Source organism: Ambystoma mexicanum, chromosome 5p (genome assembly GCF_040938575.1).
Source record: "Ambystoma mexicanum isolate Mex_15411 chromosome 5p, UKY_AmexF1_1, whole genome shotgun sequence".
In the NCBI taxonomy this organism is placed as follows: domain Eukaryota; kingdom Metazoa; phylum Chordata; class Amphibia; order Caudata; family Ambystomatidae; genus Ambystoma; species Ambystoma mexicanum.
Window position 1 is genome coordinate 714,206,237 of NC_090930.1, and position 15,591 is coordinate 714,221,827.

At 45.3% G+C, this 15,591-nt stretch overlaps 1 protein-coding gene across 3 annotated transcripts in view; it reads left to right on the forward strand.

The window, feature by feature from the left end:
• Positions 1-15,213, forward strand: part of LOC138481146 (uncharacterized) — a 410,877-nt gene extending 395,664 nt beyond the window's left edge. For 2 of the 3 annotated variants that reach the window (XM_069613077.1, XM_069613078.1), the window contains one exon: positions 13,817-15,213. In XM_069613077.1, the coding sequence (XP_069469178.1) occupies positions 13,817-14,037 (221 nt within the window). In that variant the 3' untranslated portion in view covers positions 14,038-15,213. The remainder of the gene's footprint in view (positions 1-13,816) is intronic. The other variant, XM_069613080.1, reaches the window with a different exon arrangement.
• Positions 15,214-15,591: the final 378 nt, after the last annotated feature.

Sequence of the window (15,591 nt, forward strand, 5' to 3'; positions counted from 1 at the left end):
GCATGGAGCTTATGAATGGGGAATCGGATTAGCAGATTTCCCTTTCAGAGATCAAATTACCTGCATAATATTATTTAATAAAAATCAAAAAAGCTGGGGCTTTCACCTTGCTGAATGGCAATTCATTGCAGAAAGAAAGGAGCGATATTTTGTGTGTGAGTCGGAGAAAAAACAGATTGTCTTTGAGTGACGAAGGGGAAAATCTGTCTAAGAGAAAGAAAGACATTACTGTCGATTTGCAAGGAGATATTGCCAGAAAGGAGGGAGATACCATCTTGGAGAAGGACTGACCACATCTGAGGACCGAGGATTGTTGGTAGGAGCCAGAAAAATGTACCATCAAGACAGGTAAGAGCTTGATTGGCTAGAAAGGGTGATTGGGTCAGTCCATCTAGGGAAGGTGGGAGAAACAATTGCCAGAAAGATTAGGGGGTTCTGGTAAACCATGTTGATCTAGGGGAGATTGTAGAGGTGTGTGCAGGAAAAAGCAGCTAGACTATAAGGGAAGTGCAGCATGCTCAGTCAGGACAGTAGCGAGACCCATAGACCCATAGAGAACTTCAAGACAAGTGGGCGGAGTGGCAGTATTTATTTTTTAAATTGTTTATTGGCACTCAAAGTAAGCAGTGGTACAGTGAATCATAATGCAGTAGGTGCAACTATGCATCACAGTTGCTGGGTACATTTTGCCAAAAGACACAAACAAAACAACAAATAAACATAACATTTTCCACGCATTTTAACTAGGTCTTGATGTGATCTACTGATGGGCAGGTCTCGGGTAACAAATAACATACCAATCTTACAAAGTTGGGCTATGCTACTCAGGATCCCACATAATCCGGGGATATTATCACTGGCAGTAAGGCTAGCCTAATAGTGGAGCCCATTATTCGTGTAACCTGTTGTCAATAGCAGAGTTGTGTGTGCAATTACTGAAAAAATGACTCCTATGAGGCATGAACGAGTGTCATGGTACTATTTGACGAGGACCACCACCCAATCACATTGTGGTCTGTCAGATGCTATTGGGTGGTCCTCATCGAAGTATAGTTAATTAGTTACATGACACTGGTTTGTGCCCGAGACAAGTTATTTTTGTTGCTCCATCAAACAAAGCGGTTAACATTGTCAGGAGTACACATATATGTATCCCAACCACAGAGGTGTCTGGGCGCAGGTAGGTAAAGATGCAGCACTTGGTGGAATGAAGTAACAGATACTTTTTGGCCATTTATAATTCTTCAAAATCCTTCCCCAAAGAAATCAAAATCCTAAGTAGTTGTGCATGAGGAAATGTGAGAATGGCTCTTAAAGAAATCCATTGAGAAAGGATGGCCCGGGTAGCAATTTGAGGGATTGTTATCAAATTCTTTCCTGCCCCCGTAATAAACTAAAGGAAAATAATCGGTTACCTACCCAATCATAGATTACGGAAAGTTGAACAAATACATTCATAGCCCCCCTTCACAGAAGCTAAACTATGGGTCATCACTCATTATATTCAAAAGGACACTGCCTCTGTGCATTCAATCCCCACGATACAAAAATCCACTTGTCCATGCACCTGTAGCTCAAGGGATTTCTAAAATGAGTTTCCCAGGAAGAGGAATAACAATTCAAAGTGCTACCTTTTGACCCAACATCATCGCAGTGGGTTTTTAAAGAGTAGCTGCCACCCATTGCTGCCCGTTCAAGAAGACAAAAAAATGTTTCTACAGTTACCTGGGCAATGAGTTGGTATGGGAATGACAAAATGTTGCACAAGACCCAATAGTGTGCCTTAAGTTGTAGGAACATTTAGGTGTAAATTAAACCAAGAAAAGTCTCAGCTTTTTGCAGAGGCAACAGGACCATTTCTGGGAAGTCTTCTGAACACAGATGCACAACTAGTGACTCCAACAGAGCAAAGAGTCGAGAACCTAATACTGCTGGCATATTTTCATCCGAAAATCAACAGCAAGAAAAAGAACACCAAACTATTGGGAACAATATCATCTTGCACACACATCATTCCTCATTGCAGACTCATGATTAGGCCTTTTCGGGAGGAGTTGTTAGACCATTGGTTTGTAGCCAATGTTTACTGAAATGCTCACAGGCAACTTTCAAATCCATTCTACCTTGATGGTAAAAAAACGAATTTGAGAAAGTAACGTTCTTTGCAGATCCTGAGTCCTAGGTGTCCGTTGTTATTGATGCTTCTTGACAAGATGGAGGCGCACTGGAAAAGCCAAAGGTCAGTGGTTGAATGGAGAACATTTTCCCCAATTAAATAATATGGAACTCAGGGTGGTAGCATAGCATTGCAATAGTTTTTGCGAGTTTGGGGAGACAATGTAGCCTGGTTCCTAACTGTCGACACTATCACATTTCTTTTTACCTTTGTATGCAGGCAGGAACAAGGTCTAGAATACTATCCAAATAAATGCAGGAGCTTTGGAGATGAAGGCTAAAGTACATATACCATATATCACAACACCTCCCTGGTCTTACCAACCATTTAATGTATGCCCTTGGTGTGGCTCTCACTGTGCAACACAAGTGAAAAGTAGGCGTGAACACCAAAAATAATTTTTGGGATGTTCTCCTAGATGGTCCTTTTAGCATCAGCAGAAGACTGTAAATGCCAGTCTTATGCAGCCAAACACATGCGCCATAATGCTCTGGAAGAAACATTTTCAATCAGCTTGTCAAACAATTTACAGCCTGATTCATGGAATTATCTGCGCGTAAAATGCAGATTTGAGCGCCATTCTTCCCCCTAAAATCCCGGTTTGAGGTATGGGGATTTTCGGGCAGAATGGCGTGCAAAACTGCATTTTACACGCAAATAATTTCCATGAATCAGGGGCTTGATGGATTCCTTTCTTTGGATTCCCTAAGCCTGAGGCCACTATAGAAATTGAGACACAGCTGTGACGGGATTGTTGCAATTGTCCCCAAAAGGCATGATAAGACCATGGTTCTTGGAGCCACGTCATCCATCTATTCAGTTTTATAGTCTCCTCAACCTAATCCCAGGTGGCAGAGCAAATATCAGCATACCACTCTGCACCATGGCCCACCATCATTGCAACTCACAGCATTACTTCTGAGCGGCTAGAATATTGTCATCTGGCCTTTCAAGATGAAAATCCCTGCCAAAGCCCATGAGAAAATTAAAGGTTTTGTGTTTTGGTGTAATAGCCTCAATTTACTGCGTTCTTTGCCACAGGGAATAGTTTGGTACTTGTTGCAATTACCAACTCCTGACCTTGAAAATTCTACTCTAAAGTGCTTGTAGTGGCCATTTCGAGCTCATTTTAAAGACTAAGACTAGGATTTTACTCTCTGTAAAGATCATGCAAAATATTCTACAGGATTTTTTTTAAATAAAGTATCCTATTGGAAAACCAGCTTTGAAGTTTAGTGTGATTTTGTCAAGGCTCATTTCCCAGGCATTTGAAGCTCTACCCAGTTGTTGTTGGGGATATTTGTTATTTGTATGCTTAATCCCATCTCCTAGAGAGACCCCCTGCACTTTTTGCTGGACTTCTAGCCCTTTTTCTTTAAATTCTGAATGAGTGGAGCCTTATTCCACTCATTCAGTCTTGTGGGCTCTGTCCTTTGGAACTCTATTCTTTGTATTCTACCTGAACTATGCAGTCTATTTTCTCCATAACTCTTAAAGGCATCTGTATTTTACTATTGCAGTACACAACTCCTTATGGGCAGTGTTGCTGGGGACCCCTAGGATCATCCTTTGAGATTCCTATTCTTTATCCTAGAGTAAGTACAGTTCGGCGCACACACACACTTATGTGGAGTGCCAACTGGATACCTAGTATCCCCCTTCTATCTTCTCCTATGATTTTTTATTCACATAGACAATCTCCTAGTTATGGCTGGTGGCAGTGGACGTGTTCTACCGACTATTGTGTAATTTTTGTACTGCAAGCCATGTCCATAGCCTCGGTAGTGCACAATATGGACACCCAAGTACCACCTTGGGGCCCTCCCTTCTTTTTTTGCCATTAGTAGCATGGTTGTTCTTTGTTAGCCCTTCTTCTACCATTCTGGGAGGTGGGACCTGTGTAGATGTTTTGCCTTTGGCGGGAACCCTTGGTTGTCCCCGCCTAGGCTCCAGAGTGGCTGGGCAGGCAGAAAGTGGGGGAGGAGTTTTCCACCCCCCTGTCCTTTTCTGCCAGAGAGCCTGAATAGAACCAGCTCCCACTGGGGGTGGGGTGTCTGGCTGTCCTGATTGGAACAACCAGTCCCAAGACGAACTTTGATTTGAGCCATCTCCCGAGGTTCTATGAGTTTCCAGAGCTGCGGAACCCCAATACCAGGAAACCTGCTGCCCATTTTCGAGTGCATCGTCGTGGAAAGGCCAAATCCGTCCAAATCTTTGCTTAGGCCTCAAGGACACTCCAGAGATCCGATACAACTCGCCCAGACCCCCTCATCAGAGTGCGAGACTGCAAGAAGCAAATAAGATTGACCGGGCGAATCGCATCCTTTGTTGGTGCTGCAGATAAGGTGCCAAAACCACATAGTGACCGAAGAAGTTGAAGAAAGCCATGCCAGAGGTCCTCCCTCGAGACTGCTGCTGAGAGATTTTGTCCATTGTCCTGCCTTCCGTCACCAGACCAAGGAATTCAGAGGTCAGGTCCAGAGCTGCAAGATTGTAGAGCATCCACCACAAACGTTTTCCTCTAACCTAAGGTACTGTGGGGAAAAACATATTGCTTACCTGATTCCAGAAAGTCACTCCAGAGCATTGGAGTGCACATAGAGGTGTCCAGGACAACCCCCTCTAACCTCCAACTCAAGCCACTGTTTTTGTCCCTTTAGAGTTCTTTAACAGGGTCTCAAACGTTGGTTAAGCCTTCTTGTATCTTCCTTCCTAGAGACTAGAAAGTATCCAAAGGACCTTTTGATTTCTACTGCTTTGCAAGACTTAAACCCGCTACGAACTGCGTTATAGATAGGGTTGCATTTTTGACTTTGAAAGACTTGCTCTGCCGTAAAACTGCCTCTAGATCATGAAGCTCTGCTAAGATAACACTAACCAACTGTTTTCCTTCCTAAAAAAACACTACCTTATATGTGTATGCAGAATAAATACAATTACTGTATTACTTTGTGGGTGCACGTTATTACCAATAGAACTGTCAAACTCCTGTAACAATTGTACGCGTTCAGCAACTACCAACTAAGAAGTGACCCTTTGAAAGTATTGAAAAGTATACCTATGTGTGTTGGTTTATTGTGCTAAGTATCTAACAGTGACTCTGTGTTAATATAATAAATCTATATTTTAATATACATTTATGTGCAAGTGTTTTGTTGATGTGCATTACTGACTTGGTTCAGTGTACTCACCTACAGCTCACATTTTCCTCTTAAAATGAGCCTGACTGCTCTGCCACTCTAACAAGGTCTCTGGGTAGTACAGACTGATACTAAGAGTTTGGGGATCTACACACAACTGGGATAGCTTACTAAAGTCTTACTACCAAGTAGGACTTTAAGACAACTCCCCTTACAGTTATGACCAAATGTTTTTACTGAGGAAGGTGGCCTTCCCTTTTCATCATTTAATCGACTAAATAAATACATGAGCTCAAATCTCTTTAGATATATAAACCTCAGTTTGCAAGAAACAAGTAGTTTTCAAACCAATTTGAAGTTCACGCCGCAAAATACTTTGAGTCTCATATTAATGAAAGGGCAGAGTGACCAGCGTTCTTTTGTAACCCACATTCCTCAGCAGAGAAGTTGCATACATTAACATTGCACATATTGTTAGGGAGAATTCTCATTCAATGGCTAATTTCCCTTATTTTTTCACTTGGTAAGGGTGTAAGCTTTTCCCCCATTCTTACCCATGTTTTGCCATGTGTATTTCATCTGTTTTTGTGATTGTGGGCTCTGGAGTACATCACTTCAGTAGCCCCCTTCAGTGCAGTGACACAGGGTTTTCTTTTAGACTTCCCACTGATTCCATTTTCTGGAGCTGACTACTCTTTTCTGGGGGACAGTAAAGTTGCCATTAACTTTACATAGTCACTTTAACCACAGATCCAGTACACCCCATCTTACATGGAGTATTGGAAAGGGTTAATTCTTAGCCCTTTTTATTTGTGCCTCTTGGAGCATTGTTTTGCTCCCTTAACATTAAGACTTGGCTGGTGGCAGTGATATCTATCCTAATTTTCCTACTGCAGTTATATTACATAACGTGTTATTGTTTTAGGCTATTTTAGTAGCCTCGAACTTTAAACCCGCTAGCCCAAATACTTTTTATTTCGGCTCCGGTTGGGTTTAATCACCATTTCTTTTTGTTAACATCCTTCTTGGGTCTTTCTTTGCGCGGCAAACCAGGTTTGCCTCCTTTGTTCGCCGACCTTTGGCGGGGTTCTGACCAGAAGCCCTCCTTTGGCATCTGGGTGTCTAGGTGGTCTGAATGTGAGGGAGGGGTGTAGTCACCCCCTGCACAGGGTCTCCTTGGAGATGCAAGTCGCACTTTGTGTCGATTGGCTGTGGTGGTTGCCTGGGCTGGACAACCCCTCTACTGAGTGATTGACAGCCAGGCTGTGTGAATGGGGGAGTTTGGCATAAAAGGCAGGACTCTTGTGCTGGAAGTCAGTCGCCACTGAAACTGCAAAGAACCAAAGAGAAGAGGAGAAGACGACGGCTGCTGCAACCCCGAGTGCCGGTGAAGCCCTGCTGCAGTCCTGAGCTATCTACCCTTCAACGACCAGAGAAGATCCAGTCTGGAGTCTTCTTCCCTTGAGCCTGGTGGGACCAACAAGCTCACCCTTTCTTCAGTCAGAGAATCCTCTCCTGGGTCGAAATCACTGCTGTGCTGTAGTGGTCTGGATAGCCATCAGAAGAGCCCTCTCCTGATTTAAAGGAGTGCACCTTTCATTCATCGTTGTCTTTTTTGCTGCTGTTGGCCTCACCCCTGGGTAGTGCAGAACGCTCCAGACATCGTCCTTCTTGTCCCCACGACTGAAGCCGCAGGAACCATGAGTCTGCAGGAACTACCAGGAGCAACTGCTGTGGCACCAGCTTTTCTCTAACGGAATAAGGTACTGTGCACATTCGGTCGTTCTCTCCGTCCGACCGTCCGGAATCGGGGGGGAACACTTTTCCTTCTCGAAGATTTGTTCTTGCTTCCTTCCCTCTTATAACTTTTCCTTCCATCTGACAATATTTAAGAACTCTTGGCATCTCGAATCTCGAACTGTTCAACGTGTGATCCTCGGCAACTAAGCATCTGCTCCATTGACACTGGCGCAGGCCTATTGACTTTAATCTGTATCTTTGAATGAGTCCTTTGATTCCATTGCCTTGACAAAAGTATTGCCTGTGATTTTATCCACTTTTCCCTTGTTTGAAATTCTAAAGTACGAAGTGTGTTTTAACTTCGTGAGCATTTCTATCCACGGGTATGCGTTTGTATCGCAACACCGGTCTGTCAAATCCTAATGTACTTACCTTGAATTTGCTGGAACAAGTGGAATTGGTTGTGTGTAGTATATTTTACGTGTGGTTTCCAATTTATAGAAGTGAAGTGTTTTATGAACAGATGGTTTAAAATAAATGTACTTATATTTTATACCTGAAACCTTGAGTCAGTGTTTGCTTGAGTCACAGTAATTGTAGTCCTTTGTGTAATCTGTACTACTGTTCATTTACTCTTGAGATAAGTCTGGCTGCTCTGCTACTGCTAACACTAACAGTGTAGTACAGGCCTGTACCAAAGGTGAACTTGTATTACCATTTGTAGTTTTAATTGTGCGTAGTGGTCCCTGAGGGCACTGCACAGGATTCTGCCTAACAATCAGGCTTCCCGCTCTTCGTCTCAGGAAGCCTACAGAGGCCGCAACAAGGCTGGCGGACATCGTCGTCGTCGCCAAGGGGCCAAGGCGGTAAGGCCTCGGCCAAGCAAGTCGGTGGAGATGGAAGTCCATCTCCACCGACCGTTGGGTGCTGGAAAACCACATTCCGATACTACTTCTGGAGGTATGAGCAATGCTAAAAAAGGGCGCGATAGAGCTCGTCCTGAAGAGGCTCCGGGGCTCCAGAGTATACTCGCGGTACTTCCTCGTTCGAAAGAAGACCGGCGGCTGGCGGCCCATCCTAGATCTCTGCCGCCTCAACAAATACATAAAATCCCAGAAATTCGGGATGGTCACCCTTCAACACAGGGTGGGACAGCTAGAAGAAGGGGACTTCCTGTCATCACCTGACCTGGAGGATGCCTACTTTCACATCCCCATTCACAAGGGGCACCGAAAGTTTCTGCGCTTTGTGGCCCAAGGACGGCACTATCAGTTCAGGGCCCTTCCCTTCGGTCTGAAGTTAGCCCCAAGGGTCTTCACCAAGTGCCTGGTGGCGTGGCTGCACCTGCAGGGGTTTCACGTCTACCCCTATCTGTACGATTGGCTCATCTGAGCTAAATCAAAGGAACTTGCCGTCGAACACACAGCAAGGACCGTCTGCCTGCTCATGGAACTCGGGTTCTCGATAAATTCTGCGAAGTCCTGCTTGGAGTCATCGCAGGACGCCCAGTTCCTGGGAGCCAGACTCAACACGGTGGCGAGCCTAGCCTCGCCGTCGGAGGACAGGATAAAGGCCATCCTGGGCAAGGTACAACGGCTGTTGGCCATGAAGGTTGCCAGGGTGAGTTCCATCAAGTCCCTGCTCGGCATGATGTCGTCATGCATCTACCTCATTGGATGCAGGCGAAGGGAAGCTTCGAAGACAGTATCGGCCTCAACGAGACATTCTGTCGGGTGATTCGATGGTGGGGGGTCCGCATGCATCTAGCGGCGGGCACGGACTTCCAGACCCCGGCGCATCAGGAGACTGTGACCATGGACGCCTCCCTGGAGGGATGGTGCGCACACACTGGAAATCGCCACGCAAGAGGCCTTTGGCTCCCAGAGGAAAAGTTGTTGCACATCAACGTCCCAGAGCTTCGGGCCAGGTTTTGGGCCCTCAGGTCATTCCTTCCGTCCCTCAAGGGCAAGGTGGTGCGGGTCTTCACCGACAACACCACGATGATGTTCTACATTCGGAAGCAGTGGGGCACCAGATCCCCAGCTCTCTCCAAGGAAGCGCAGAACCTATGGCACTGGGCCGTCGCCCAGAGGATGTTCCTGGTACCCTTTCATCTGGCAGGAGTGAAGAACACTGTCACCGACTCACTCAGCAGGGAGCTGCACTCTTGCTACAAGTGGGAACTTCGGCAGGATCAGGTGTACCTACTCTTCGGACGATGTGGCAATCCCCAGATCAATCTGTTTACGAAGACGACGATCACCAAGTGCCGGAGGGTCGCCAGCAGGATCCCCCAGCCGGGGATCATGGAGGATGCGTTCTCATTCCCCTGGGATGGCCTGTTTCTCTATGCGTTCCCATCGTTGCCGTTGCTCCTACGACTCATCAGTCAACTCAGACGGTCCCGGTGCAGGATGATCCTTGTCGCACCGGCATGGCCGAGGCAGATATGGTACCCGGACCTTCTGGACTTGTCAGCGTCCCCTCCAGTCAAGCTTCCGGCGGACGCAGATCTTCTCGCCAGGGAAGGAGGCGCGATCCTGCACCACGGCCCGTCGTCACAGAACCTGCAGGCCTGACTGCTGCAGCGCTAGAGTTTGGTGGATACGAGATCCCGGTGGACTGCAAGGAGGTGCTTGCCAAGGCCAGGGCCTCTTCCACTCTTAAATGCTACGGACCTAAGTGGAAGAGGTTCACCGTTTGGTGCCGTGCACAGAAGATAAACCCGCTACAAATTACGGACCCTCAAGTGCTGCCGTACTTGTTGTCACTGGCCAATGCGGGGCTGACGCACGCCTCTATCAAGATCCATCTGGCGGCTATCTCCCGCTAAAAACCAGAACTCTGGGGTGATCGTCGCTTTGGTCGTATCGCCTGGTTAAGGAGTTCATGAAAGGACTTTTCCGCATGTTCCCGCTGGTGAAGGCTCCGGCCCCGGCGTGGGAGCTCAATGTGGTGCTGACTAGGCTCATGGGTCCCCCGTTCGAGCCTCTGCATTCCGCACCTCTGAAATTCCTGTCGTGGAAGATGGCATTCCTGATGGCCATCACCTCCGCATGACGAGTGGGAGAGATCCAGGCCCTCTCCTGTAAGCCTCTGTACTTGACATTCCACGCAACGAGGGTCGTGCTGAGGATGCACCCCTCCTTCATGCCGAAGCTGCCATCGGACTTCCATCTCAACAAGCCCTTGGTGTTACCTGTTTTCTTCCAGTCACCGGCTGAGAGGACTTTGCACTCGCTGGATGTGGCTAGAGCGCTGAAGTTCTACGTGGACCGAACAAAGGATTTTTCGGAAGACATCACAGTTGTTTGTGAACTTTGGCCTTGTGAACCAAGGGAAGGCCCTCTCCAAGGCTTCCATTTCCAGGTTGCTCTCCGGCTGCATCACCTATTGTCACCGGTTGGCAAACCAACCATTGCCTGGCCGTCCGAGAGCCCATTCAACCAGAGGGATCGCTGCAACTACGGCGTTCCTGTCTGGTGTGCCCCTGCTGGACATCTGCAGGGCTGCTACGTGGAGGTAGACGCACACCTTCACGAGATTCTACTGCGTCGACCGGGATTCCAGGGAAGAATCCAGAGTCGGCCAAGCAGTGCTGCACAACCTCTTTGTTTGAAGATGAGCCGGGTGAGGAGGTAAGAGATGCTTAATGTTGAGTTGTTGGAACGCTTTGCCACCTCCCGTTGTTGTGCATGTGTGTACTGCTATGTATTCTTGTATTCATGAGCATGTGAATCCATGCCAGACCCCATGCTGGAGAAGGAACAAGTTACTTACCTGTAACTGTTGTTTTCCAGCATGGGTCTGGCATGGATTCACATGTGAACCTTCCTGCATACCCCTCTGCGGTCTTCTCTTGGCCCTACTACCACTTTACGTGCTACCAAATCTGAAGATGGCTGCCTTAGGAGGGGCTTAGGTAGAGGGCAGTCATTGGCTGGGGGGCAGTATGACCCAGAGACCAGTGATTGGTTATTAGGAGGAAGACAGTTCAGAAACAAAACTGAATTTTTTTTTTTACAGAGGATTCCCAGCCTGACGACGGGGAATATTCATGAGCATGTGAATCCATGCCAGACCCATGCTGGAGAACAACAGTTCCAGGTAACTAACTTGTTCCTTCTACACTTGCTTGCTATTTCAATTTGACAGTTAGGTGCTTCTTTCCCATGCACCCCTCCTACCCCTCACTGCAATTGGTGGGAATATGGAGCTACATAATGACAGTAATGGGCAGGAAATTCTCAATTAAAAAGGGGTACTTTTACTCCTTTATTACATATTATCACATCTATTATTTATTTGTTTTATTTCTTGTAACGCACCACATGCCCAAAGGCCTCAGAGTGCACAGGTAAAAGACAGTTGGACAGACAGTCAGAGAACATAGAAGCTAGACTAAAAGGCAGCTGGGAGATTAACCAAATTGTTGGCAAAAAAGGTGTGTTTTTACTACTTTCTTAAAGCTAGTCAGAGAACTGATAGTTCTTATTGTTAGCGAGAGAGCATTCCATTCTCTTGGAGCTCTCGCTGGAAACCTGCTGCTGCCAAACTTGGTCAGCTTGAATCAGGGCTGTTAGAATTTGTTTGTTAGAGCGTATCGAACGAACAGGGCCGTCAGTGACCAGTTGTTTCACCAGATATTGAGGAGCAGTAGTTGACCAACATGCATATGCCAGTGATAAGATCTTGTATGAGATTCTATGCATAACAGGTAGCCAATGCAATGCCTTTCTGGAGTCTGATACATGATCCTGCTTCCATATGCCAATGACAGCGCAAACTGCGCTATTCTGTACAAGCTGCAGAGACTGTATGTTGGACTTAGCGGTCGCTGACAGGAGGCTGTTACAATAATCGAGCATCAAATTCACCAGAGCTGAGGCAAGAATAGATCGAGAGAGAGAGAGATGTAAGGCCTGATTTGATTCACTTGTTTAACTATGTATCCACAAGAAGACCGGGTGTGGTCGTCATGTTCAGCTCTGCGTCCAAATATACACTGAGTTTTTTGACACTCTTAGATACCCAAATCTGGCTGTCAGCGATATTAAAACTTTGGTAGCATACATCAAATTTATTCTGTCGCTGGCCAGTGGCCACAATAAGGAACTCGTCTTATTGCCATTGAGAGCAAGGGAATTAGAGATCCTCCATGACGGAATCGCTGAGTATACTATGTTAAGGGTTTCAGAATCGTGTGTGTAATTCCCAGATAGTTCAAAGACCACCTGGGTGTCATCAGCATAGTTGGTGAAGCGGACACCCAGATGGTCAAGTAGGTCCAAAAGTGGTCTGATGTAGATGTTAAACAGCAAGGGTGAGATGCAAGAAACCTGCTAGACTCAGGCGTTGATAACATCAGGATCAGATTGAGCATCTTCCACTGCCACTTTCAAAACCCATGGACCAAGAAAGAATGCTATCCAGTCTGATGCCTTTTGAGAGCAACCTACCAGACCCTGTTACCTGTGCCTTTGTTTATGATTTTTTCAAAACCTTCCAGCCATCACCTTTTCGTTTTGCTGAAGTCACCCCGAGTGGGACGGGTATGCCCAGACGTGGGTCCCGAGTCTGCCGGGCCTAGAGACCCAAGCTACTCCTCACTGATCGGGCCCAACAAGGCTGAAACATGTCTGGGGATGCTTGTGGTCTTGTGCAAAAGGGATGTGACCTAGCAGTTCGGAGTGAACTGCCCCTTTTGGGGTAGGACCAAGCCTGATTTACATATGGTTTTTCCCCTTCTATAATGGCTTCGTAGGCTGAAAAACAATGGTCTGGAGGGTTGCCCGGAGCTGTGCCCGTGGTTATGATTTATTTATTTATTTTAATTTTTGTAACGCGCCAATATGCCCGTGGGCCTCAGGGCGCACAAAGAACAAGAACAAGACAAAGACAAACAAGCATAAGAGGCAGATGGAGAAGCGAGTCAGGAGATTATTCCAGGTTAAATAAGTGAGTCTTTACGGCACGTTTGAACGCTGTATAGCTCTGGATCTGCCGTATACCAGCTGAAAGTGTGTTCCATAAAAGGGGACCCTGAGCATCCAATGTAGTACCTCCAAATTTGGCTGTCCTAAATTTAGGATAATTGAGAGTGACCGCAGAAGAAGAGCGAAGGTTCCTCACGTTAGGTTTGATGCCTATACGGGATGACAGATAGGTTGAGCCGCTGAGACTGAGGCATTTATGGGTCGCAATAAGCATCTTATGCGTTATGCAGTGTTTGACGGGTAGCCAGTGGAGTTTTTTCCTAAAAGTAGAGATGGGTGTGCAAAGTGACTGATTAAAACCTTCCAGCCATCACCTTTTCGTTTTGCTATTACCTGTCGAATGGCATGGTGTGCCAGGTTATCTATGTTGCCTTGAAGTCAAAATATACAGAAGACTTTAAAATCAACTTTGTTGTTCTATTTGTTTGGCAATGTCTCCATTGAAAAATCCCACCTGGTTAAGACCTCTAACATGTACCATTCAATAAGAACTTAGAAACAGTGTCATGCATTTCCTTACAAAGCAAGTACAATTTGGGTAAATGCTTTTCTTTTCTTTCGATGGACATTTTGACAATTTCTACATGTGAAAACTTTGAACACACTTGTTGCAAAACTTAATTTGTCACTTGGAAAGTCCATTGTATGTGCACACATGCCCATCTGCAATATCTATGGTTTTCATTGGGTACAAAACATGATTTCTACTGGTCTTCTCTCCCTTAAGAGAACAAATGATTAATTGTTTTCAACTCTTATTTCAGGAAAGGGGAACATGGGAATAAAAAAGGAAAACGGAGCAAAGCAAGCTGGAGATGGTGCTCCAAAATACAAACGGAAGAAGACGAAAGTTGACAATGACGATGAGAAATATATGAAATTGGAGACAACTTTCACAGGATCAAAAACACTTTTCTGCTTAAAGAGTATGAAAATCTCCAGAAAATCTAAACTAGAAAGGATTGTCAACAAAAGTCATTATTGAACAGCAACGAGTGTATTTTAGAATCCAGAGTCAACAAGTGCATTCTCGTCCTTTCTAGTGGCAGAAGTAACATTTCAACAGAATCCTTTCAGAACTCTAGAGAAGGCCCATTGTTGGGTTTTTTTTTGTTTTAAAAAAAAGTCAAGAATGGCTTATGTCCTCGGAGAAAAGCAATGAATGCTAACTTCTTCAGAACACTTACGACAGAGGTGACAATTAGATCGATGGAGGCAGACAGTGAATTTTCTTTTGTAGAAGACATGGATAAGCAAAGAAACTCAGGCTGTCTGTGCATTATGACGAGTGAAATTAGCCGCTGTTTTCCCTGTGCAAAGTTGGAGAAGCAAAAGATAAAACATGATGCTTGACACAATAGCAGTGCAGCGCAATTTCACCTTATGTCGGATCCAAATGAAGCTTTGTTACTTTACTTACTGCCCTCCTTAGCACTTTGGATTAGTACAGAAGAGTTTGTGCTTCAGAGAGTTTGTTAAAGCCCCAAACCTTCTATTTTACAGATCATCATCTGGTGAGACAGGGACTGATTTTGCAGATTAGATGGGAACCCTTTCTGTTTGAAAATGAAGATGAAAACAGAATGTTTCTCTCTCATGATATCGGAGCGATGAGTAACAATTGTGCGCAATCCTTTACCTAATCCTAATAGACTGCAGAAGTGGGAAGAAATTACTTTAAAAGAACATTATATTATCAACTTGTCCGAAATGCTATTTGTTTTATAACTGCCTTCTTGTGGAAACAGAAAGCCTATTGATTCTGGAAGATGAGTAGTTGTAGGAATGTTTTGTGGACAAAGATTCAGGGCCAAAAAGATTTATGATGGCCTCATCTCTGTTACTTCTAGAAAATATTCTCAAAAGTTGAAGGAAAAGTTGAAGAACGCTTGCTTCACAGACTTAAATAGCACTTACACAGTCTAGAGAGGCTGTATCCTCTGTTATTTTGCAGAGGTGCTATGTTTTCTCAACAACCTCTAGGCAGCAATGCTGTGCACCTTTGCGATATAATACAATTGCCCAGTCACAAGGCTGACTAGTTAATTGTCACATTGTAGAGAATGCAGATTGATTTGTTTTGTATTGTTTTTCTACCGATGATGTACTTTCTGAATAGGGTACATTTAAATAAAATGTATTTAAATACATGCACTTATAATACGGGTGCAAGGAAACTGAATTATTTAACTCTCAAGAGTAGGGCAGGCATAATTGTTAAATGATTCAGTGTGGTATTGTGAACGTTGTTTCATCACAAAAAGAATTGAAAGTGCAGCCCATGTCAAAAGTAAAAGTCCACATGACTGGACGGATGAATCAGTGGGCAAGAGGCGTTTAAAAGAATGGGTGTGGCTGAGCTTCACTTTCCATACCTGATGTGCCACATACGTTGTATTATACTTTCCTGCTTTCATTCATCCCTACTTAGCTTTATACCTGTGAGCCCCCCCCCCATATTTGTTGTACCATCCCTTGGGTGTCTCTTCTAAAACCTGGCCCTCTGTGGCCGGTTCGATTTTGTCTTTTTTTGTTGTTG